The 26,226-nt window shown below is 40.3% G+C and overlaps 2 protein-coding genes across 9 annotated transcripts in view; both read right to left on the minus strand.

Moving 5' to 3' along the window:
• Positions 1 to 8,328, minus strand: part of stat6 (signal transducer and activator of transcription 6, interleukin-4 induced) — a 37,819-nt gene extending 29,491 nt beyond the window's left edge. For 2 of the 3 annotated variants that reach the window (XM_055012707.1, XM_055012705.1), the window contains exons 1-3: positions 7,809 to 8,328; positions 921 to 1,066; positions 315 to 459 (exon numbers count right to left, since the gene is read on the minus strand). In XM_055012707.1, the coding sequence (XP_054868682.1) occupies positions 315 to 459; positions 921 to 1,054 (279 nt within the window). In that variant the 5' untranslated portion in view covers positions 1,055 to 1,066; positions 7,809 to 8,328. The remainder of the gene's footprint in view (positions 1 to 314; positions 460 to 920; positions 1,067 to 7,808) is intronic. The other variant, XM_055012706.1, reaches the window with a different exon arrangement.
• An 8,056-nt stretch (positions 8,329 to 16,384) lies between these two features.
• Positions 16,385 to 26,226, minus strand: part of fignl2 (fidgetin like 2) — a 51,482-nt gene continuing 41,640 nt past the window's right edge. For all 6 annotated transcript variants that reach the window (XM_023267829.3, XM_055012924.1, XM_055012923.1 and 3 more), the window contains one exon: positions 16,385 to 20,987. In XM_023267829.3, coding sequence (XP_023123597.2) covers positions 18,943 to 20,987 — 2,045 coding nt within the window. In that variant the 3' untranslated portion in view covers positions 16,385 to 18,942. The remainder of the gene's footprint in view (positions 20,988 to 26,226) is intronic.

Raw genomic sequence — 26,226 nt, forward strand, 5'->3', positions numbered from 1 at the left:
TTTGGTAGTTTGCTAAAATGTAGAAACATTATAATGTCACAGACAGAGAGTGATCGACTGATCTGAGTCTAAATACAATAAAAGCAACATATGCTGTCAAGACAGCGAGTCCAATTCCTTTTTTTTCCATCATTTGGCCCCCTTCTGAATTGACACTCTCAAGCACTACAGCTGTGGCGTTAGCTAAGTCTGTGAGTGTTTAGGTCTTATGGTGGAGACTGAGATTGAACCACTGTCTTTTTGCATCTCATCAGGGATGCGGGAGGGAACACAAATCCCATTCTGAGAGCTTGTGATTAACACAGTCCTCCTACCATGTTCCTGCTGATCTGCATCAGCTTCATCCTCTCCACTACGTCGGTTTTCTGCTGAGCGATTGTCTGCAGCATGCTGACGGTTTGTTCCAAAAGAGTCTGAGCCTTGCTCTCCTGCTCCATCTTTTCCATAGAAAAGTCCTCCCTGTGAACACACACACACACACACACACACACACACACACACACACACAGACACACACACACACACACACACACAGAAATGTCCATGCCTATCCATAGCTATAGTTTCACACGTACAAGGCCATGCACCTGCAATGTGTTGCAATATGCTACAAGCAACAGCATGCATACCTATATGCAAGCATGCACATGTGTATTACCAGTCAAAAGTTTCTATACACCTTCTCATGCAATAGTTTTTATTTATTTTCTACATTGTAGATTAATACTGAAGACATCAAAGCTATAAAAGAATATATATGGATTTATGTTGTAAACAAAAAAGTGTTAACCTTCAGTATTAATCTACAATGAAGAAAATAATACAAATAAATAAAAAGCATTGAATGAGAAGGTGTGTCCAAACTTCTGATTGGTAGTGTGTGTTTGTGAATAGTGTATGTGCATGCGCTCGTCTCCTACCATCTTTGGCTCTCGATCCAATCAGCTCCATAATGTCGGACTTCAATGGGGAAGGTTGCTGGAGGATAAAGGCTGTTGACTGTGTCATCAGGCAGGCACTGCAGCATCTGGTACATGTGTATCCACTGGGCCATGATCAAGCAGGGCTACAAAGTAAACACAGTCAGAGATCATTAATGTAATGTCTCCACAGTTTATTTACTTTTTAAAATACAGTGGCACTAAACAGAGAATGTTGTAGAATAAACAGCTAACTGGTTTGAAGAAATAAGACAGGACTTATTCCAGATGCTTTCCAGCCTCCCTTTGGTGTTTGTGGCACTCAGGCATAAACACATTATTTCCCCAGAAGATTTACAATGTTAACCCTTTGACGCCTGAATTTATTTACAATTAAATAAAAACATTTTTGCATGTTTTTGCTTTCCAGCTGATACTAAAATAAGTGGAGATTGTTAATTTATCTATTACATATAGAACAGATATATAATAATTAGGTCCCACTCCAACCGGTCCTAAGAGAAACCAGTGCTTGCAAAAGGTTCCGAGGTACGTATTGAATATGCACAAACCGGCATTGGGGGAATGGATACACTATCTCAGCTGCAGTCTGAATGAAAGTGGTATGTTGCGAATTCACAACAATAGGCATCAAGGGGTTAAAAAGGCTAACAAATATGCAGTTTTAATTTAAAACTGTGTCTGTGTGTGTGACGGTCAATTCACGCTTTCCGCATTGGTGTGACAAATCAGACAAACTGGGACGTCTGCAAACAGAAAAACAAACAGGAAATAACAGACATGACACAGGATTTCTGGAGTCATTTGGATTTCCTGTTGGGTATGAACTCAAATCAAAGCGCCTCCAAAATCAAGGTGCTACTACTTCATTTACACGTCAACACAGGTTAGTGGGATAAGTTCATTCTTGGCTGCCGTCTTTCTTACAGCATTTGAGGGCGGTAAGACAAAACTACCTGGATGTATGTCAAACACACATCTGGAAAACATGCACAGTGCAGCTGTGGAGACAGAGTCAGATGTCTTAAAGCTGTTGTTGGCAGCGAGTACATCCTCTGAGCTTAATCAGATTCCTACATGTGGAGTGAACCCTTCAGTGTTAACACTCTACTGACACTTTACCATTGTTCTGAGGTAGCAGAAGGTCAAACCATTAATACTTTGATTCCTGACTGACTGTAAAAAAAAATTCCAAGTATTTTGTTTTCACTTTTGAGCTGACTTGTTCTATTGTTGGTCTGAGCTGATGTTCACAAGAGATACGATGTCAAGCCTCTTCGTTTTAAGCACTAGCTCTTAGAAATTTAAGTGGATTAAGGCAAATAATCAGTGAAATCCTCATAGTGATTCATGATAATTCATGGGCAACATGAAACAACTCTGTTTCATCTGACTGAAGGAATGTAGTGTTGTGCAACACTAAACAGGCAAAGAGCAGTGAAGCTCTCAGCTCTAGACGCTGTTTAGATTGGCACACTGGCTGCTTGGTGACCCTCAGGCAAACATTCCTCTATCTGATTCTTCGCCTCATAATCTCAAGGGCAAAACATTTTTGGTTTATTAGGTTGAAGAGCAATTTCCTTGTCTCATAAGTGAAACTGCATAACTGCCTCTGTAAAAGACTTCTACACCTACAGGTTTCCTTGGTGGTGACACCAAACCCTGTTCTTCCAAACAATGACGAGGCAACTAACAACAGAAAGAGGCCACAGCTGTAGCGATACTCGTCTTTCTCTGCCTGTCAAATGACAAAACTTACAATTCTTGTTCTAACATGCAGGGATATTCTGCCAGATCAGTTTCATATTCTAAAAGCAGACTTTTCAGGCATATGGGTTCTGTAAAGCGTCTTGAAACAATCTGAGCTGTAATTGGCGTTATATGAATAAAATTGAATCGAACTGAATTGAATCTTGCATCACGGATAGGATGCTGTTGTGCCTCTGAACCTCCTGATCAACAAGCAGCTCTCACATTGCATAATGAGGAAACTCTTTCCTGGAGAACTGCATGAGTAACAGGCAAGAAAGAGAAGCAATCAGCAGCGCATTTATTATTTAAATCTACATTGTTGCTGCCCACCAACAGCAGCATCTAAACATTGTGTCAGGCATCTCATTCAGGCCTTCACTCACTGCCCACTTCTCCGGATGCTCACGAGCAACACACTATAAGGCATTAAACAGAGATTTAGTGGAATCTTTTCTAGTAAATGAATGGAAACACTGAAGTGATGTTACTTTCAAATCAATTCAACCTCAGAATTTCTACAAATTAGTTTTCTGATTCGAGATCTTCTGGTTTAAAATGATGAGTTAAAACAATCTACAGCTGAGAGTTTAATCAACTAATTAAATCAAATTTAAGCAGACTTCCTTCCCAGCATGCACTGAGTTCTTGGAGAGCTTGGAGAACCTATTCACACTGAAAACTTGCTTTGTGTAATTTAACCCTGTAAAAACCACTGTTGCAGAAATACAACATCAATTTTATTTTTTTCAAGAAAAAAAAATATCATCACCAATAGTACAGACATGAAAGTAGGTTTCAGCTCATTCAGAAACAGTGCCTCTGTTCAACATTCGTTCAGCTAACTGCAGTTATAAGTCCATTTTTCCACTGTGAAATATTCTGCTCAAAAGGTCTTTCAAGGCTGTGCGTTTATGTTGTGTGTTCACATCATAAAATATCTTTGGCTGTGTTCAACATAAACCACGAGGTCAGCTGTGCACAAAGCTGCTCCGTCGAGCCCTCTCTCATCACTGGAAGTCAATGACATGCATACAAACATCTCCCTGGTGTGCAGAAAAGCCTCCCGGACATTCTCTCCTGCCAGAAACATCTCTTATGGGAATAATTCAGGCTTTACAGGCCTTGCAAGTTTCTCCCCTCGTTCCAGGTCGGCCTCAAGAATCAACAACAGCTCATGGAACTCTGACAAACTCTCAAATCATTCCTCTCCCTCTCCACAAATGTCAAATGAAGCGACACGTTAGAGGAGTTTCAGTTTTGATTTGGGACATGCATTTGTCAATCAGTATGGAATTACACTGAACTAAATACTGATTCAAATCAGGCTTCTGTTTGGAAATTCAATCCCTATATTGGAGGTACAACGTATGACTTCATGCTCAATCAAAGCCAATCATCATTCCTATATTATTATGCAACACAGTGGTACTCTCAGGCTAAAAGTTCAGAAAGTTTCACAAAATGTCCTGCAGGTAGAAATCCCCCTTAAACTGAGGAGTCCTGCTGTCAGAAAGTGTGAACACTGATCTGTTTTTAACTCTAAAGACTGCAGACACAAACGTCATTACACTCAAAAGTGACTAAAGCCTGAAACACCTCAACAGTGATAGAAAGTTACGGAGTACATTTACTGGAGTACTGTACTTAAACAAAGTTTTGAGGTACTTGCACTTCCATTTTATGCTACTTTATGCTTCCACTTGACTACATTTCAGAGGGAAACACTACTTTTGTACGCTAATACGTTTATTTGACAGCTTTGGTTCATTTTAGGATGAAAATTTTCCACAACTGATGACAGAACAAGCTTTTAAAATACATTGTTGAAGAATAAACAAGCGGTTTCCTACGTTTTGGTTTTTTTGGGGGGTTCTGACATCTTACAAAAAGCAGGGATTCCATTTCCGATGAGTTATGAACAACTCCATCAAACTGTGATTTCTAAACTTCTCTAAACTTCTCACATGATTTCATTTCAGTAATGACCCAATATCTCACCAAAAATTAAAAGAACTGAAGCAGCATCGGGACTAAGTATTTTCTTCTTTCCTCTCCCCCTGACAACCCGTCAGATTTATATGTTGTGACTGTGAGCAAATCTGGATATGAAGTTGCTCAAATTTGTTCCATCTGCAGCAGCTAAAACACCAATATGAAACTCTTTTGCTTTAATACTTTGCCAGCATTTTGCTGCTAACACATACAGTATGTACTTTTACTGAAGTAGGACTTTGTTTTACTTGATTATGAGTATTTTTACACTTCTGTATTGGTACTTCTATTGGAATGAAGGATCTTTTTCCAACTCAAACTCAAGACAGCACTCACATCATTCACTGACCATCTTATATAATGACAGAAATAACTTTTTCCAAAAAGAAAAATTTGTAAAAATACATATATAAATTACGGATGTCCGATATCGTCTTTTTTGCCGATAACCAATATGCCGATATTGTCCAGCTCTCAATTTCCGATTCCGATATCAACCGATATCGATATATGTGGGTTATTTAACTAATTTTAGGTAACATCCCACATCTCCTGTCGTGGAATTAACACATCACGCCTCATTTTATTATGATGCCTCATTTCCAAATGTGCATCAGCGGCAAGTGGAAAAAGTCTGTTTCTTGAGGAAGATCAGTTCCTATTTTTGTTTGTATGTGTCAAATATGGCACCATGTGAAGATACACTGTCCCTAAAGAAATCTGTCAAACGGATTCAGTTTCATTTTTATTGCCCAATTTAGTCTCAGAGGACATTGGTGAGTTAAAAAATATTAACGGAACTTTCCATTTCAAACAGGGAAGACACTGCAGATAAAATTTTGGCCTAAGATTACTGACTGAAACCCATAGCAATCAGAAGAGCGTCTGTTCACTTCACCATATATGATCATATCTGCCAAGATGTGAAACACTACATGCCAGGCTGAGTAGCTGATGTCACTGCAGAATGGGAAGTCAGACCACAACTGGTAATTTCCACTGGCAGTCTCAGAATTCAATGTGGTGATTGCTGTGTGAATACTTTAAACTGTACACAAAGTGTTTGATTTATAACTTTGAAAATCCAATAACATGACCAGAAAAATAAGGATGTGCAACAAATCCTATTATTGTGGACTTGCTGGCGTCATAGTGCAATAAAACATCCAACAGAGGAGATGTTTATCACTGACAGTCATTAAAAACATGGTAGCCACTACTGACTATGTTTATGACAGATTGATCTGTAAATCATCTTTTCTTTTTGTTAATCATTTATTCTGTAATATATTTTAAAACGTGAAAAACATCACTACATTCCAGAGCAGAAATCCTCTGATTGCATGGTTTATTCGTTTAACTGTTAAAGAAATGATTCTATTCAGAGTAAAAATATAATAATGTAAATCATCTAAATAATTTTTCCTAAATGTGTGGAGCTTTTCTGTCGTTTCCAATTAAACTAAACAGACAGTTGTCACGTTTGGCTTTTAGACTTGGTTTTATTTCTAAAACCAAACTGAACACTATTTATGAGAGTAATTTATTCATAAAAAATGATGAGATTCCATGATATTTAAAACGTCATTTGAAAAGTGAAATGTAGAATATTACGGATTGCCGTCTGTCAATATGATTTTGACTTTGGAATTTACAGTTGAATCTTGTGAGACAGTTTCAAGAGAACAGAGGAAAGCGTCCTTAAATCTGCACCCAGATCAACTCCTAACAATCCCCATTGACAAGCTCACCCCTAAAAAAAACTCTTCACATGAAGAAGCACCTAAACTATGCACCAGTTTGAGCATTTCTCGCCTCTACAGCCAGCCAGGGGTTTTTCACACAGAGGGTTTTTTTAGTCACATGCCCAACCACCCTTTGCCAGATAAGTGAGGCTAAACTTCCCTAAATGTGTGAGATCACCAAAAGCACCCTGTAGTACATGTAACAAAAAAAAAAAACACATTCTCAATCCTGATCAAATAAAATTAAAAAAGAACTTTTCAACAGGCTGTGAAAAGAAGAAGGCCACAGAAGATACTCCTCTAACACTGAGGCAGGCATTTTAGACAGAAATAAACACAATAAACTGAACACAAAGCACCTCTGAGATGAGAATTATCAGCGTAAATGGTGCAAACATGTTAATGTGTTAAAATTTTAAAGCTTCTTCACTGAATTCAATCACCTGCAACAACACTGATAGAAATCAAATGATCCGATGTGGCGTCATCTGAAAGAGAAAGCCAGACACTTCCGTCTTCCTCTTTCATGAGGCACAACAGCAGTGAAGGTCTTTCCAGGACTGCTGGGCAGCTTGGCGTCTCGTCACTGAGTTATTATTGTTCTCAGCAGAAGAAGCCAGCCAGTATTTTAGATTCTGGATCATTTTCACGGCAGATTCTGTCCATCTGTGTCCCAGGAGTGTCCCTGCTAGTTTATGTAACACACGGATTTGAAGCTTGGCCTGCTTTTGCTGTGTCAACACACACTCAGGCATTGTCAGGAGCAGCATGTTGTGGTACGGCTGAATATAACCTCACACACAGCTTGTTTTCTCTGAGGATGGCTCATATTGTTTCATAACATATTATGTTTTCCCGGGATTTGATGTGAATTACATCTTAAAACACTCTAATATTCTATGAACTGGACTTCTAACAATACTAAAATCTAACTACTTCCATCCAGCATCAGTGTAAATGCCACATAAACTGCATTCAGCTGTAAGAGGTTTCTAGGAACAGTGAAATTCCTGGTTATGGAGGGAGGGACTAGTGATAGAAGCAACATTCGTTCAGTGTTGATCATAAAATAACTTCCTTCCACTTTTCGTGTGATAAGACGGAAAACCACATCAGGAGCTTCTCTAAAAGTGCTCAAAATAGAAAAATAAATCAACAGAATACCTATTACGGTTTGCATAAACACAGTATTATTACAGGTTTGCTATCAGGTTGTGTTTTAGGCCGACATTCACGCTGCAACAGTGTGTTGTTTTCGCACCAAAACATAACAGCATCAGTCTTTACGCATTCATCTGTCAGGCCTCTGGAGCTGCAGGCCTGACGGGTTTCACTGACAAACACAACTAATGATTTAAAAAAAGACATTTAATCTTACCTACAGTTAGACAGAGATTTCAAAACATTGAAAAACCGCTGTGGTCGTCGTCTCTTCCTCCTCGTTCTGCCTGGCACCAGCAGCCTACTGAACCCTTCCTGCCTCCATCACCGAGTTGAACGTTGATGTTTGTAGCCTGAAAGCTGGACATGTACCGTCAAATAAACCCGAAGGAGGTGGGGGGGAAAGGTGCACTTTGAGCCCCGAGCAGATCCCACAGAGCGCAGACAACTTTCAGCAACGCAGAAAGTAGGTTGGACTCACTTCCCTGTTACGCACGACGGGCCACGAAGCGGAGGAGCAACTTGATTTCCTGCGATCATGTTCAAGTCCACACATGACTGTTTGTAATCGTGACACACATCGGGGCTGCTGTGCTCTCATGAGGTGACTGTGGATGGTCTTTAGTGTTGGTTTAGGACCAGACTACGTGGCTCTGCAGCCTCAGGAAGCTGCTTTAGACCGTGAACAGCAGCACCAGTGCGCTGGGCATTTATCTCCCCGTGAAACAGAAACTACAACCAGTGGGCTTGGTGAACTTCCACAGAACGAGCCGTAGGCGGAGTAATGTTGAGTCATTTCACGACATGCAGTAACTTCCAGTAAGTCACCGCGGAGACACATGATACCATATCTGCTGCTGGCAGTGTCTCCGAGGAGGACAGCTTCCCAACGGCACACGCCGAAACACCCCGGAACAAACAATCCAGCAGCTTTTAACGTTTGCCCTTTTTTTCGGATTCTGTTTTTTGACGTTGTTTCTGGTGGCTCATAAATAAATACATAAATAAATCTTGTTTTTATCACAGTTGTTTACTAACTGTAGATTGCAATAGAATGGATTTGAAGCTACTTTTGTTTTTTCCACCACAATCCAGAAACAAATATTGCACATTGTACTTCCTGAGCTGTAGAATACCTACAGCTCAGGACAAAACCTGTAACAAGCTTGTTAAATATGATTCAGTGCTATAATATAGATAGATAGATGATAGACAACTTCTACTACCATCCAGAAGTGTGGGGTCATTTAGAAATGTCCCTGTTTTTGAAAGAAAAGCATTTTTTCAATGAAGACAACATTAAATGAATCTATCTGCAGCAGTTAAATCTCCATGAATTTCTTTTACTTCAATACTTTGACAGCATTTTGCTGCTAACACTTACAGTATGTACTTTTACTGAAGTAGAACTTTTCATACAGTTTTTTTTAAACTTTATTATGAGTATTTTTCCATTTGTATACACTGTCTACTCTGTATTGTTACTTCTACTTGAATAAAGGCTCTTTTTCCAACTCAAACTCATGACAGCACTTACATCATTCATTCTGATATATATATATATATATATATATATATATATATATATATATATATATATATATATATATATATATATATATATATATATATATGTAATTTCCTCCTGAAGAAAAGGTTATCAAGGTTATCATATCAATTCATATCATGAGGACCAGCTGGACCACAGATAGTCTCTGATTTACCTTTCGCTGTCTGAGCTCTGCATGCCTTCATTTCTTTCTCTCTCTCTGAACTCTTCCTCCTCCATCTCCTCTCTGGGATGCTCTTCCTCCTCTCTTCTTTTAGGCTGGGAAAAGCTGCTGGTGGTTCCCTTCCTCTTCATTCTTTACTGTCTCCTACAAGAATCACACTGACTGAATTATGTTTTTTCCTTTGACAATTTTCATTATTAACTATGATACAATCTGATGTGTACAATTTAAACCTTTAAAGAGATACTTAACATGTAAATGTTTTTTCAGCTGTAAACTAAATGATATGACTGTACTGTGATGAAACACATCAATGTTGGTGTTATTATGACCTTGACACCAAAATTATAAAAACCAGCATTAAACAAGCAGGATGTAGTTTTCAACCAGTGCATGAAAACCTGGTGTGACTGGGGGTTTGGTTACACTTTAATGTCATGTAAAGTCTGAGTGAATGTGTGATTTTTTATTTTGACTTACAGTCTGTTGTCAGAACCACAGGTTGTAATTATCAACAAAAAAAAGAGAATGTCAGAAGCTGGTGGAGAGCATCCAAGACACATGGCTGCAATCATCAGAAACAATGGCTATGCAATCAAAAACTAACTCCTGTGTGGATCATGTGACTAAAACAGAGAGAAAAGAAGACGTGGAATGTTTATAGCTGTTTTTGGGAATACAATGCCATAGCTATTGATGTAAGAACTTAAATAATTTTGGTTATTATCAATAAAACCATTGAAAATGTCTAGATATCAGCTCTTAAATGAAACTCTTACGAGCTATTTTTGTTGTTATCATTATATTTGTCCAAACAAAGGTACCTTTAGTGGTACCAGGCATTAAAATGAACAAGAAATTGAAGAAAACAAGGGTGCTCTAATCATTTTTTCCAATACAGTATATATGGTCAATACATATGACACTTGCTAACGTTATAACAAACTTGCGTGTTGAGTCCTTATATTGATTTTCAGTAGTAGCTGGAACTGACACTTTTCAGTATTTTCCCCGGTGAAGCCACCAGGGGTCAATAACGTCTTGAATAAATAACAGCTCAGCTCCTGCTTTGCTGTCTGTGGATCTGAAGTTGTAATATTTGTAGCTATTTTATGGCTGCATAAATCTGCACTGTGTTTTATAACAGTGTAAATATTTCAACTGGATTTTATTTGGTCATTTTTAAATCCACTGTGTCCTCTTCCTGAGCACTCAGCAAATTATAATTTAACAATTCAGGCAATTATCATCCAAGGACCTTGGCTAAATCCATATATTTTAAAGGAAGTTTACAACAAAATAAATCACTCAAAAATCATGTGATTTTATCTAAAGGGGCCTAAACAGTCATTTCTTGGGGTCATTTCCTGGATCGGCCACATGAGGGGAGTATAGACCTGCATTAACCTGCCATCTTCAGCATGTTCTGGTCTCTGTTTGAAATTAGGTGTCATCATAGCAACACCACACATCATCTACAGACTTCCCAACATAAATAAATCTCATTTTGAAGAAAAATGTCATGTGAACCATCTGGTCGGCTTCTATCGGTGTCTGCTGCTGTTCTCACATCGCTCGCTCTGTTTAAACTCCTCTAAACATCAATCTGTTCATTCTCCTGTACACCTATTTACTATTTATTTATTCAGTGAACACATTTTAGTCATGTGAGAGGGGGCAGGCCAAGGCTTTTTACCGGGACATTCCTCTTGTCGGATCCAATTTCCTGAGAGTTTTGATTGACTAATGCTGAAACAATGCAGCTGCAGCGGTTTTTGATCATTCTCCTTTCGGCTGACCTGAGTAGTTGCCATTGTGCCTTCTATTTTTCTTACCTGATATAGATTTCAGATTAGCTTGTCTGTGTGGGCTGAAGCTGCAAACTTTATATAATGATAATAATTCACGTTATGTGTTCTTCTCTCCTACGTACTCTCCTCAAAGCTGCAACATTTTTAAATATTTTTAGGATTTTTTTGGAAGATTTTTACTCATTTTTGAAAATATTTACAAGAATTTTCTTGCCAAATTTGGGGGATTTTTTTAAAAATAAAATTTTTAAGGGAATTTTAAGGAATTATTGGAATTTTCTTCCTGAAGGTTTTGCAAATTTTCAAAAATTTGGGGAATTTTTTTGCTGAATTTTTGGATTTTTTTCAAACAAGGAAACAATAATGCCCATAAATGAGGACAACAGGAGGTTTAGTATTCAGGCCCATATCTGTGATGACAGATTTGCCTTCCAGAAAAGAGAACCAATATACTCAGAAGGTAGTCTGTAGAGCAAATGCTTTCTCTATTACTTTATGCAGCTCCTCCTTCCTCAAGGATAGCAGTCTGAGTAATGCATGTCAAACAGTTTAATTAAGAAACACAATGGCTGCTTCAGTTTTATTCCAGATGTTTAGCGCTTCATTTGTTTCAGGTCTGGCAATATTCTTTAGCTCTTTTCCTTGCTGCGTTATTGGGCTGTGTTCAGGTCCGTCACCATTTTCGGGGTGCTCTTAGGTAAAGGACTCGTGCTGCAAGGCCTGCACCATCTGGAACCAATACAGATGTGCTGGCTATCTGTGGTACCAGGGGGCTTGGAGGTTGTAGGCTGAGCTGGGGGTGGTGAGGGGCTGGGCTAGTTGCTGCTTTGGCCCTGGGGGTCTGTGTGTCCCTGACTTCAAAATAGACTTGATTGCTAACAGCTGGCAGTCCTAACTCACCCCATGTCAGAGCTCTCCTCTGATGTCAACCTTGTCAGTATCAAGGCCCGGACAATGGAAGGCCGGCAGCTCGGCAAAAGGTAGCGAGGAGGACTGTGTCCCTGTGAAATGAGATTCAGAGAATGACCTTTTCTTTTATGAAGGTTGTTACCATAAATAACATTCAAGTTTTTAGTCAAGGTGGCTCTAAATGAAGCACGTGCTCCATGCTGTGAATGAATCATAAAAATCGGATGTTTAACCCTCTCAACCTCAAGGAAGGCATGTAAAGGTATCATGAATAAAAAATCGGCAATATTACATCATTTATCAGACAGAAATTTTAAAAACAGTCAGCAGATTCTTACTTTTCTTATGTTTCTTGAACGTATTTGATCAAAATCACTATATTTCACAAAATTTCACAAACTGAACTCTTTGCTTTCACCAGATTCTGTAAAAAATTTAAAAAATGTTGCGCCCCTCGATGCAACTCTGAAGCCATGACTCAAAATTCAAAGAGTTCTCAGCTGACCTGGACTGAACTGAACTGCAGGCTGTGTTCACACTGAGCAGATAGAAGACAAATATAGAAACAAGTAAAACAAAATGTAAATAATAAAATATCTGCAGTATATAGAGTCAGTGATGGTAACACTTTTGGGCACTTGGATAAATATTGATTTTTTTTTCCAATTCTTGTAAAGCAAATAACTTTCCTTTTGTTAAAAAATGATTTATGACATTATAACTGTGTCATACTGAACAAAATACATTCTTGAGCCCTCTCCACTGTGCTGTTTCCATAGTGGTGCAGGATTTTATACTGCAGTGAAAAATTAGAAGACACAGTAGAAAATTGTCGGGTTGAACTGGATGCACCTACATGTGACATTAGCACAAAAATAAATAGTATTATATAGTATATAATATAATAAAATATAATGGCATAAACACAATAATTATGGGTTCATGCATCAGTATAATGGAGCAATCAAAAGCTTTTATAATTCAATGCATTTTACATAATCACATCATAGTGCCATTTAATCTTATACAACCATAACTGATAAATCCAGCTAATCACTTCTGATAATTAACATGTCTTTTAATTACTCTTAAATGCACGTTTGATAGACTACAACTGAATCACAGCGAGGAAACTGTGCTGTGATTCCCCACCACAGTGTGAGTAAATAGGACAGCAACTCATTAGCATCTTTTATTATCCAATTACAAACTCTGCTCGGCTAATTACCTCCAATCAGTAGGGAGATGAAAATGATTGACTTCCTGGAGGACAGGACTCATTTTAGGATGAAAAAGGACAAAGTGGTGTTCAGACACTCAGTGGACGGAAAGCGACTCACATGTGTCAGACTATGGAAGTGTTTATAGATAGAAGACAACTGATACTGTGTTAGTGTTTGGACCAATAATCACAAATTCCTTTGCAGCAAAATGACTATGATGCAGGTGTAAAATCTTTCATTTGTAACTGCACTGTAAAAAAAAAAAAAAAAAAGTTGTTTTTACAGTAAAATTCCAGCAACTGTGGTCGCCAGAACGCTACCGCAAAATTACGGTAAAACATTTTACACATTTAAGGTAAGGAAATGTATTGATGCTGTTGATTTTAGGGTTAAAAATGTGCTTCATTCCATATTTTACTGTTTAAAAAAAGTTTTAACCTTTAAAAATGTGAAAATTTACATGAAAATACCAAAGAAAATAAAGTTTGTGTAACTTATTATACGTATTACAGCATTTTTCCATTATCAGCACAACAGTTAGTATATTTAACATTAAGTATATGTGTTTTTAGCAAAAATACTAAAACATATGTCCATTATTAACACAAAACTACATTAATTTGACCGGTAACAAACTGTTTTGGTTTGTTTTTTTTACATGTAATAAATGCAGAAATTTCCATATTACTTGCTATAAATATTGCAGCACATTTCCATTACCAGTACAACAATATGTACATTTAACTGGGAAAAACTGTATTTTTTTTAGAGAATTGAATGCAAAAATTACAGTATTGTTACACATATTCCTGCATTTTTCCATTAAAAACTGTGCAGGAGTCGGTAGATGTATTTTTTCAAGAGAAAAAAAATCTAAAAAACACACATTTCTCCTGATTAGCCTGTTTACGATAATTCAGTGTTATATATAAACTGCATCAAACTGTTTCAGAGTTTACTGATTTTTATCGTCATGGTTTGACAGTTTTTCACTGTAGAATGTACAAACATTTTTTACAGTGTACCACAAAATTATGGTAAACCATTTTCTACATTTACGGTAAAGAAATGTCTTGATATTGTTGATTTTTGGGTTTAAAAATGTGCTTCATGCCATATTTTACTAAAAAAAAAATTTTTTAATTTGAAAATTTACATGAAAATACCACATAAAATAAAGTTTGTGTAACTTATAAATATTACAGCATTTTTCCATTATGCTTCATTTAATGTTAAATACACTTTCCATTAGTGTATTTAACATTAAATATATGTATTTTTAGCAAAAATTGTGGTTAAAGCTGTCATAAATATTAAGGCATATGTCCATTATTAACATAAAAGTACATCAATTTGACTGGTAACAAACTGTATATTTATATGTAATAAATACAAAAATTGCCATGTTTCCGTTACCATTATAACATTATGTACATTTAACTGTGAAAAACTGTATTCTTTTCGAGAATTAAATGCAAAAATTACAATATTGTTATATATTAGGACAGTTTTTTCCATTAAAAACTGTGCCGGAGTGGAGAAACGTATTTTTTCAAGATAAAAAAAAATCTAAAAAACACACTTTTCTCTGACAATTTATCACTGTAAAAACACAGTGTGTTGCTAAAACAAAAACAAGTTTAGTTTGGACTTCAGCAGATATATTATGATTTGTAATCTATATTTTAATTTAGTTGAAATGTGAGAGTTAAACATATTTCTCCTCATACTCTAAAGTCACATTTCCACTTGGTCTGTTCTACCCCTATAAGGTTATTTTTTTCCGCACATTGCTATTGAGTTTATGACGAAAAAAGATAGGAAACAATTTTCAAACAGCTGCAGAAACGATTATCCTTCACCGGAGGATGAAGGGCAGCTCCTGCACAAGGTTGTGCTTGTAACAGAGCTATGCATCATTATTAGACAATTAATTACTCTTGTCATTAGCGGCACCAGCACCGGCGTTCTGGGGGGGATTCAGTCACAGATGTTTCATACTAAGCTTTGACACCGCTATCCATAACTGAGGAGGAATGGATCCCGTTTCAAGCTTCTGACCAAGAACTTTCACTTCTTCGCGTGGAGTTGCTCAGATTTACGTCTTCTCTCGGCTACTTTTGAGGCTTTGAAAGACGTCAGGAAAGGGCCAGAAATAGCGCAGGGCAGGCCGCTGGGACGAGCAGTTGTTTACAGACAGTGACAGGGATGAAGGACCTCTGCGCTCTGGTGCTGGGCCTGAAGCCTCGGGGGTGTGCTCGCACTGCTTCTGTTGCCAGTCTGGACACACATAGAGACACACATAAAAACACATGTACGTGCAGTGCAGAGACACAAAACACACACATGGTTTCATTCCTTTCTAATTGTCCCGCCCACACCGATACACAAATCTGCAAAAATGCTCGTTTCTAATTTAATCCTCCTGTTGTCCTCATTAACAGGCACCAAAAAATATTGTTTCCTTGTCCGAAAAAAATACAAAAAAAAAATTCCCCAAATTTCTGAAAATTTGCAAAACCTTCAAGAAGAAAATTCCAATAATTCCTTAAAAGTTTTATTTGAAAAGAAATCCCCCACATTTGGCAATAAAATTCTTGTAAATATTTTCAAAAAATGAGCAAAAAAATAATATCTAAAGTTATTACATATATATCAGTAAAACTTGTAAGATTTTCTTTAAGAATATTCACAAAAAAATCAACCAAAATCCAGCGAAATTCGCTGGATTTTGGTTTTGTTAGATTTTTTTGTGAATGTTCTTAAGAAACATTTTTAACATTTTTTTCCACCAAAAAATGTTCAAAGATTTCACAAAAATGTTGAAAATGTGGACATCACAAGTTTCACTGTGAAAATATCTTTTTTTTCCACATTTTTTCAAGTTAACATGAGGGTTAACTTGAATCACCATTTTCCTCATTTGCTGACCAGAATAATCTCCTGTGTGAAGCCAGTTCGAGCTGATTTTACAGGAAATCCACAACCTAATGATGTAATCTATGCTGACCACCATCCTTATGTAATTTGTGCACTCTGGTCAATTGCAGCCTCTTTGCAGGTGAAATAAGAAGTAAAAAAAAAAACAAAAACGAAAACAAAGAAATAAGCGCAGTGCAATATTGACAAATTCTGTTTAATATTGTGTGATACTCTTCTCTTAAAATACAGTCTTTTCTGAGGTAGACTATTACAGTTCAAGAACATTATTATCATTTTTAAAACAGACATCAAAAAAGACATGAAATAAATACTTTCATGTACAATATGCCGCAAAAATGAGGTAGAAATGGTTACAGAAAATGTACAATAACCGAGAACAAAGTTACTGCGATAACAGATCGAAAAAACGTACAAAATAAAAGCTTGTTTTGTTGGACAAACTGTCAGGAGCGGAGGGTACAGGGAATCAAAACGTTGTAGCTCTTCGTTCTTATTTCATTCCTGTAATTACACGTGAATAATCGCCGGCGTTTTCTCGACCGTGCCGCTGGAGGCAGGGCTTGTTCTGTAATTTGCAAATGCGTTTTTTTTTTTTTCTGAGACAGTGATCAGTATACACGGTGGGGGTCACTCTGATTGATCCGGCTGTACGGCGTGACTGAAGCCACCAGCTGGAGAGGGGAGGCTGCAGCGTGATATAGGATTGCCGGACATCAATCAGACCACTTCCACTCCGGAGGAATCGGTATGAGGGGGAGAGGGAAGAGGGAAGAGGGAGGGGCTGGGAGAAGATACAACGCCACATGGCCACTAGGGCTCGTGGCCAGGGGGCAATCCAATCTAATGAGATTACATTGGAGAGAGAAAAAGAGAAAAAGAATGATGAGGGGCAGGAAGGAGGGAGGAGAGGACGGTAGGAAATATTACATCATTCTGTGTATGCCTCCTCAGGACCATGGCAACAGTCTCAAACATACGACCTCTCCTCCCGGCAGACCAGTGACTGACTTTTTCCAGCTTGTTAAAACAGAACTGTGGGACAGCTGGGAAAGGAGATTTTTTATTTTTTTTTTTGCTTGTTTTTTTCTGGATTGTCTACATGTTGGGTTCATCCACAATATGTACACATCAGCTGTGAATCATTAGACTTTGGGATTTCTTGAAAGCTACAACTTTTTAAAACTTCTTTTCTTTTTTTATCTGTGTTGTTTTTTTTTTTTGGATGGTATTTTGTGCTCAAATGTTCACCGTGAGTGTACGATTGTTGTATTTACATTTTTAAAAAGAGCAGACATGCATATGCAGGATATGTAAACACTAGATAACACAGAGCAGTTTGTCCAACAAAAAAGGAATATTTTCTGTATTCTACATAGCATTTTTCTTGAAGACAATCATCACTCCACCATGAACTACAATAAAAATAAAGGATAAAAGAACAGAAAAAAAGGTATTTATATATTCATATATAATAATACATGGATTTATGGCATCAAATATCCTTTGAAATACCTGAATTACATTCAATGTTACTCTTTGTAGCATATTCAAGTTTCTCTCCCGAGGTAAAAGCCCAGCTGCAGTGGGTATTACGAGACTGTCAGGTTTCTCCTCGCTCCGTTATCTCGCCACTCTCTACTAAGACCCTAAGATTACATACATTCTTTATTTCAAATTTCTGAGGTAAAGAAATTCTTCCTGAGCATTTCAAACAAGACTACACACTATGAAAACAAAAGGAGTACGTGAAATAGAAAAACAGACATGCTGTAGGAGAAGCTGGATGTACAAAGTGGGTATGAGTCGATCTGAACGTGGGATTCTCAGGAAAACTGCAGTCGATGTGGAATACGATTAATAATAAAGTAACTTGACAGTGAATTGTACCGTGTTAAGTGTGAACATAGCGCCACAGGTGAGTTAAATATGTATTTCTACAACCAAACGTGTTGAGCGTAACAGCAAGATTTCATTTAAACAGCTCATCTGATGGGCAGAGCAGGTTAGAATTTTATACACTTTTCTTCAGAATAGTAAGGAGAAGCTGTTGCGTTATGATTTGGTTACAAGCTATTAAGAATATTATTTTTGTGATTTGGAGGTCCAGTCCTTTTTTGAGAAATTTAACAGTACTGCTGATTATGTATTTGGTTTAACGAGTTTTTGGTCAAAAACGGTGTCTGGCTGAAATGTTGCTGATCCCAAGCCCTTTGTACTGAATGATTAATGACAATTCAATGACTAAATCAACATTAGGATAACATGGAAGTGGACTGGTAATAAATAGGATCCTGAGAGTAGCAGCCAAAGGGGGGATTTTCCAAACCCTGATTATCGATAATCTTGGACCACGTCATCTAGCAACAAATAATTGATTTTGTCCTGGACCAAGGCTAATCAGGATCTCTGAGAGCATCCAAATAGCTAATATCTGATTTTCCCATTGGCCAAACGACTAATACGCTAACCCACTCACAAGGCCAATTCATCTTTCTTCTCTTTGGGAAAAATAAAATATTGCAGGTATTCATAGCAAAACAAAAACAGCACACCCTTGCATGTTTCCGCCAGTGAAACAACTTTGTCAGCTCTCCTGTACTGTCGAGCTTCTCTGGCTCTTTTGGCTGCATAATCTGTAATTACAAAACAACAACAAAACATTCCCAAGGCTTGCTAAGTCAAAGCAAAGACAGGGTCGCAGTGCAGTCCGAGTGCAGAGACTGGCTGCCTTCTCAGTGGCTATACATCTTGCTCCACTCTATACAAGTGTCCAGTTCTTTTGTGGTGGTGTGTGGCCGCACCTTGCAGAAGGCATTCTCGAAGTCTGTGAAGTCTGGGGGTTTGGAGGATGGGGTGAGACCGTGCATGGCTCCAGTTGGGGAGGACGCTGAGGAGAGTGCCTGCTGGCCGAGCTGCAGCAGCTCCCACACTGAGAAGCCCTCTGTACGCTGCAGCACGGCGCCCAACTCCCTCTCGCTCAGGCTGCAGCCTTGAGGCGACAGCGCCTGCAGCAGCACCTGCCTGCGCATCCCCACATCTGGTAGGCCGACGTGATACCGCTTGGCAAAGCTCCGATGAACGGCTTCTTGCAGCAGGTCTGGCCTTCCGGTAGCACATGCTAAAATCACCAGACCTGTGGTCCCCACCTGGGCCTTCTCCAGGGTGGTCAGCAGTATCTGACTCAGCCCCTCCTCCTCCATGGCCTCCACCTGACTCAGCAGCACCACTGAGGGCTGCCGTGCCGCCGCCACCTGCAACAGAGACCCCAGAATGTGCTCTGCCTCTGGCTTCCCTTTAGAGGCCAGCATGGCTCCACTCAAGCGGTAGAAGGAAGCCCCCAGCTGAGAGGCCAATGAACGAGTAAGTGTCGTCTTACCCCCTCCCCTGGGGCCAAACAGCAGGACGGTTCTTGGTGGCCGCATCACTGGACTGGGCCTCAACACGGGCCACAGCAGGTCCTCCTCCAGGGCAGCCTTGACATGGGTGAGCCCAGCCAGCTCGCCCCAGCCCAGTGCAGGGCTGCAGTCTAATAACTCCCCATTGACAAGGTCCAACAGTCGCGGGTCTGGGCTCTTCATAGTCTCAACAGTTGAAGAACCTAATGGAGGGCGTTTGAGGGCCTGGGAGCGGTGCTGCTGCTGCTGGGTGAAGCCCTGCTTCGCCACCCCATTCTCCCCTGTCATGCCTGCTGGAGGGCTGTACTCCCCTGCTGCCCCAAACTGAGGAGACACCAGGGGCTGGGAGGAGGGTTTGCTGGATTTAAAGGTTTGGGGGTCTGTGCTGCCTGAACTGCTGTAGCCATTTCCTCTGCACTCTGTCTTGTCATTCATGCTATAGGGTGAGTTTCCCCCAGCCTTTAAGGGCTCATAGCTATATTTTCTGTACCGAGACCTGTCCCCGCTTTCATCCTCTTCCACACTCATCTCAAACGCTTTTCTTTTTAATGTGCCTCCAGACTCAGACGTACCGAGGTTGGTGCTCTGGTAACTGTAGCTGCCTCCTACCACCGTGGGTCTGGTGGGAACGGGAGTAGGGGCTGGTAGACCTGAGGGCAGGTAAGTTGCAGAGGGGTGGCTGTAGCTGGGAGCGAGGCTGGTCTGGGGAGGGTACGTGCTTGGGGGGTAGTTATATACTGGTGTGGTAGGGCTGTAGCTGGGAACTAGAGTAGGGGTGGACTGGAGAGTGTGGAGGGAGGCAGGGGGAAGTGCTGCACTGGGTTGCGGACAGAACCCTGAGGAGAGATAGGTGCCATTGTAGCTCGAGGGGTATTCGCTGGAACCACTGCAGGAGCTGCTGCCACTGTAGCCAGAGTCTGAGAGGTTACTGTTCACCACTGACACGGTGCTAACCCCCGGAGGGCCTGTGGATGTGGGAACAGTCTTGGAGCCCGGGAGGCTGTCGTGGCCTCCAGGGGGCACCAGGGGATAGGAGGCGTCAGTACTGTGCGTTAGTGGCCAAGGTTCCAGCTCAGTCTTCTGGCCGTTGAGGCCTCCAAAGGCCCCCGGCTCTGGGTAAGTGCCCACAGCAGGAGGCCGGTCGTACGGTGAGTCCAGCACACCTGCGTACTTCTCAGCATAGCGCTTCAACAAGTTGGAGGCGGTGAGGGCGGAGATGTCGTCATTGGCCCAGGCGTAGTTGTAGGAGCCGCGGCCGCGTCCGGAGTAGAATTCTGACTTGTGGGCCGGAGAGGAGGTGGTGGAGGAGACGTCCAGGTGCTGCTCAGGCCACTGGCTGAGGGGCTGGGCATGCTCTGGGTTCCAGTGCATCTTTAACAGGCCTGACAAAAAATACACAAAGAAACCAAGTTACAGTTTTCTTCTAGGCATGACATGAACCCATTTATGGCCATATAACATCTTTGGCAATTGCTTCTGAATTACTGTGATTGGAGAGGAGATGTTTTCTTTCTCTACTTTCATCTACTTTAAAAAAAAATTTGTCTCAAATGCATCAGCTTTACTTTTCAAAGCATTTCCTTTACCCTGAACAGCATTCCATGTTCCAAGGTTGCCAATACAGCTAAAAAAAAAAAAAAAAAATCACACTAATTAAACTTTTTTCTTTAATTTCCAGGTGAAATGATTCTTTCAATGTTAACAATAAAACTTACATTTTGAATTAAATGCTGTCTGCAAGACTTTGAGTTTAACCATTTGATGCACAACATGGGTCAAAAGTGACCCAAATCCAATGGAAAATCTGTATCTCCTGACCCACACTGCACATCAAAGGGTTAAAGGAAGGCGGAAAAATTATAACCCCTCAAAAAAGACATGTAAAAGCCCCATCCAGACACAAAAAGGCCTTTATTATAGTGGGCTAGAGACAAAAAAAACACACCAACATGTGTCAGCTTGTGCTTTCTTCAGTGTGAAAAAAAAGAAATAGTTTGTTTATGTGCAAGAAAAAAATTAAATTAATAACAAAACAATTTTTACATATTGGGACAATGTTTGTGCTCAGTAAGTGTGATATTGAGATCCATATCAACATGCTACAATAACAACAGGAGAACACAGCACTACTTCTTTACCGCCACAAACAGCAGGGGTGCTTTACAACATCTTAATATAGAGCAGTAAATTAGACGACTGTTTTTGTCACGATCGTGTGTACAGAGACACATGGTCTGAACCCCTCCTCTCCTAACAGCCAATGACAAGAAATGGCCTTTCTTCTGTTTGTAAAAGAGTCTTTTTCAGTGTTGCTATCATGCATCAAGCGGGTCAAATTTCCCAAAGACAGAGAGGAAGGTAAAGAGGGGGAGGTGGATGGAAGGGGGAAAGAGAAAGCTGTAGAAAGAAAGCGAGTGAAAGCAGATCAGTAAGTTGGATGTGTTGTTTGGCAGTTTCCCCGCTTATGTTGGCGATAAGATCCCACTACTATTCCCCATACTGCGAGGATCTGCAGGTCTCCCAGAGGAGCTATTGTTATCTCTGCCTGCATGTTGCTCTGAATGCCTGCTCTTTCCGCCCTGCACCCCCACCTACCACCCACCAACACACCCACCCACCCACCGTACACCAGAGCTGTGAAGCCCCAGTGGCTGGCTGGACACAGGGAGGGAAGGAGGGAGGAAGGGAGGGTGAAGTGAAGGAGGGTGTGTGTGAGTGTGTGTGGACAGTGGTGTGGAGAGAGTGAGAAAGAAAGAAGGGGGTGGTGGGGTGTTGGAAATGCAGCATAGTGTGCTATTCATCAGCACAGTCTCCTGTGGAACATTGGGAAAGTGGAATGTCTGCTCCTCTGGCTGACTTCAGCGCTGGTTGAGGTCTGATTGATCATCGCTTTGTACCGATATATGTATTGTATATATATATATATATATATATATATATATATATATATATATATATATATATATATATATATATATATATATATATATATGAGAGAGAGAAGGAGTGGGATAGAGATAGCTTGAGAGATGGATAGATCTTTCAATCTTTCAATATTATGGCTTTAGAATTGTCTATTTCATGAAGAGCAGCGCTGCCTCTTGCTGAGGCATTAGCTTGACATTCCACACATAGCTTGGCATTATTGAACTGTCACAATCTACCCCGAGGTGAGGACTACTCGAACCAGAAACAGGGAGGTAAGAGGAAAAAGGAATATGGCAAAAGCATTCTCTGACTGCCCTCTCTGCCTTTTTTCTTCAGTGGACGCCTGATGATTCATTATTCATGGCCGTCTGTGTGTGTGGAGCCAGGATTGTTATTGCCATTTAAATCAAATCTCAATATCCACAGCCCTGAAATTCTGCTCTGACGCTTCACTCCAGCTCACTCCTAAACTTTGGCCTCTTTCTTGTCCCTATTTCCAAACCTCCCCATGTGTGTTTTCAGATTACGCCCGTTGTTTATTCAGTCAGATGAGACCAGCAGACCAGATGGCCATTGGATTATCATGTCCTTCATATTCAAATGCACTGCCTTAAGTTCCCAATGGCCAAACCAGTTCAAGTACTTCCCTAAGCTTCAGCCAGCCCACACAGCCACACACACCCACTGCAGCAAGATGTACAAGAACATTCTCACACTCTGTTCACTTGGATTTTTGCAAACATGCTGAAGACACTGGCTTGTCCACACCCAGATGACCACTTTTTTTTTTTGACTTGCAGGTCTTTGTCCGGTTGGCAGAAACCATATATGTCCTGTAGGCCCTTCCCATCTGCAGCCCAACCAGTTTGTGAGCAGTCCCAATAATGGGGCCTGTGTGTGACAGAGATGGATGAGAGCCCAGGGGAGCTCATAAAACCTGCAGCGGGGAGGGAGGGATGGAAGAAGGCAGCAATGGAGAGAGGGAGGGGAAAGAGTGGACAGCAGGCGTTTCGTCCTTTCTAAGCGGACTGGAGCAGACATTAGAGGACTCAGTGAGGTGGGCTAACTGCTGTCCACTCCATCATCAGAGCAGCACCAGCACCCCCCTGACCGCTGTAATGACCAGCAGCCTGTACCTGCAAAAAACAACTCACTGACAAATCTGAGAGTTCTTACTTTCAATAGGTCCTTTAAAAAACGTAAATTACACCACAGTTCTTTCTGTGTCTTCACAGAGTTAGATGAGTGATAAGGCGGCCATTCAGCCCTGATGAAAACAGCAGAGTTGAAATGCAGTTTAGCCCTTTCCATGTAATCAGATCTTGCCTTCTGCTAGATTGTGGTTTTTAGAGCAGTGGCACTCCACAATGAACTGAGCAAGCTCTAATCTACACTTCTGCTTAAATCAGTGCCATCATGTAGATTAATTCACTGGAGGGACGGAAAGAAAGCTAAGATTAGAAGTAGGAAATCAGGACAATGTGAGCATACTGTGGGTAGCAGTGCAATCATTAGATTAACTTGGATGTACGCTTTAGTGCGATGCTGGATCCCAAATTATCCCTTTACTGTACAGAAACGAGACAATATACTGCTAAAACTTGTGAATTTTGAAATGGTTGCAACTTATATATTATGCTGCAGCTCCAATACTGTGACATTTCTTTCCTGCCTCACAAACTCTATATTACTCATATTAGAGGTGGATTATGTATATAAAACACATTTATGAAGAATGGATAGTTGGTCTATGTTTGAAAATGGAGATCCTGTTTATTTAAGTATTTTTGGAAGCTTTTCTTTCTAATGTCAATAATCTCTTTAAGCTGCAATGTCATCTAAACACATTGGGACTGCTTAAATATTTTATCATTTATCAGTTGCAGTGTTCAATTTGTGGTGATGATCAAGTTAAGTACACATAAATATGTGATGGGATTGCACCTCTATTGACCGAAGGCTTTACGGGCTGCGGGGCGGCTGATAAGAACCTTCTACGTATGCACACGAAACTTCCCAGTGTTTGTGCGTCTGTGTGCTCTTGGCCCCAGGAGAGACAGATGTTCTTCTGCTGACCGCCTTACTGTCTGTGCGGCCATTGTGGTGGACGACCATGCAGCAGACGTGCGTGGATCTGACAATCCAGTTGGCCCTGAGACAAAGCCTGAAGGATCCTATTGTCAGGGGCCTGTCTAATTATGGAAATCTTATTAATCTATTCAGCAGCAGTTCACTGACAGCTTTTGAGTCAGCCTGGGATTTATTGAGGGACCTGTGTGAGCTGCATCCTATTGTAGAAGTGCGTGATGAAGACAGCGGCACAGTTCTCTTCAGCACAGAGCAGCTTTACTTTGAGAAGGCCCTAAAATTAAAATTAGATCCACTTATGGCTCAGAGGGAGTGTGTGGGGGGTATTGTGATTTCTGTCCTCAAATATGCCACCCATAAAGTTACTGAATCTCCCGTTGGCTGGGTGAAACTGAAGTCGCTTTTGGCCCATAAAGGCTGGTATTACTTCGGACTGTGTTGTGGTTTCCTATAAAAGAAGTATCAGTGGGTGAAGTGAAACGTTATCTTGGCAGGAAGCGCTGAGACGGAGGGCTCCGGTGCCGTTTCACAGCTCCCCTGAGGTTGTTTCCCCCTTCTCCCTTCCCAGCACTTTTGTTTTCCTTGCCCCGAGGAACAAAACGAACACGGATGCAACAAGCCTTCTGGGACGGTGTGCTATTAAACTGTGCCGATTGTGAAGAGGCCGCTTGTAAACAAGAGGGCTGTGGATCAATCCAATCAGGCTTCTATTCAGGGTTGAGCTCCACCCTCATCCACAACCACTCCATCATACACCTCCACACAGAGGCATGAATCAGGTAGAGCAACATGCTTTAAAAACCAAAACAGTACAGATGGTTACCCATCTAAAAAAAAAGAAAATAATTTGCTGCAGAATTAAAAAGTTGCACAGAAAATCATGACATTATCTTTCTGCTTTATATAAATCACCTTACATGCTGTCATAATCAAAGGGTCATTTTGTCTTTTTCGACCTGGAAGTCAAGAATACAAGCTGGAAAAAATGTCAACACAATCAGGTACGTACTTCTAAACAAAAAGTTGAGAGAGGGCACAGGTAAATTGTTTGAGAATGCTGTTCAGGCTGTTGTGGTGGGCAGGTCAGGGACTCAATTTGAACAAAAGAATCGGCTACTTTAAAGAAGAACGCTCAAAAAGGATGAAGTTACAATCCAAAGCACACAGATACAGCCCAGAGAGAAGGGCAGAATGTGACGGACACTGTATTTGTGCTGATAAATCACAAAGTTGATGCTCTGACGACTGCATCGGGTGTTATGTATTCAGCAAGCACAAGGTGATCAATGAGTTATTGGATGAAACTCCAGCATGACGGTCATAAATATGTAAAACGACTCATCTCTCTTTCTTGACGACTCTTTAAATTCAATTGCTCATTTTAGAAAAACACATCCAATAAGCTGCTTTAAACAATAAATAAATGATCTCCAGTTTAGTGTGCAAACAAGGAAGTAACTCACAATCTGTTATTTATGTTTGTTTTCTTGATTCGTCATTTCAAGCCGCTCAAGTCCACTGTTCTCAAGTTCACTGTGATTTATGACACTAATATCAAGCAGGACATTCTTTCTAGGCTATATGTCGCTGCATACTCCCGACCTG

Source organism: Amphiprion ocellaris, chromosome 8 (genome assembly GCF_022539595.1).
Source record: "Amphiprion ocellaris isolate individual 3 ecotype Okinawa chromosome 8, ASM2253959v1, whole genome shotgun sequence".
NCBI classification, from domain to species: Eukaryota; Metazoa; Chordata; class Actinopteri; family Pomacentridae; genus Amphiprion; species Amphiprion ocellaris.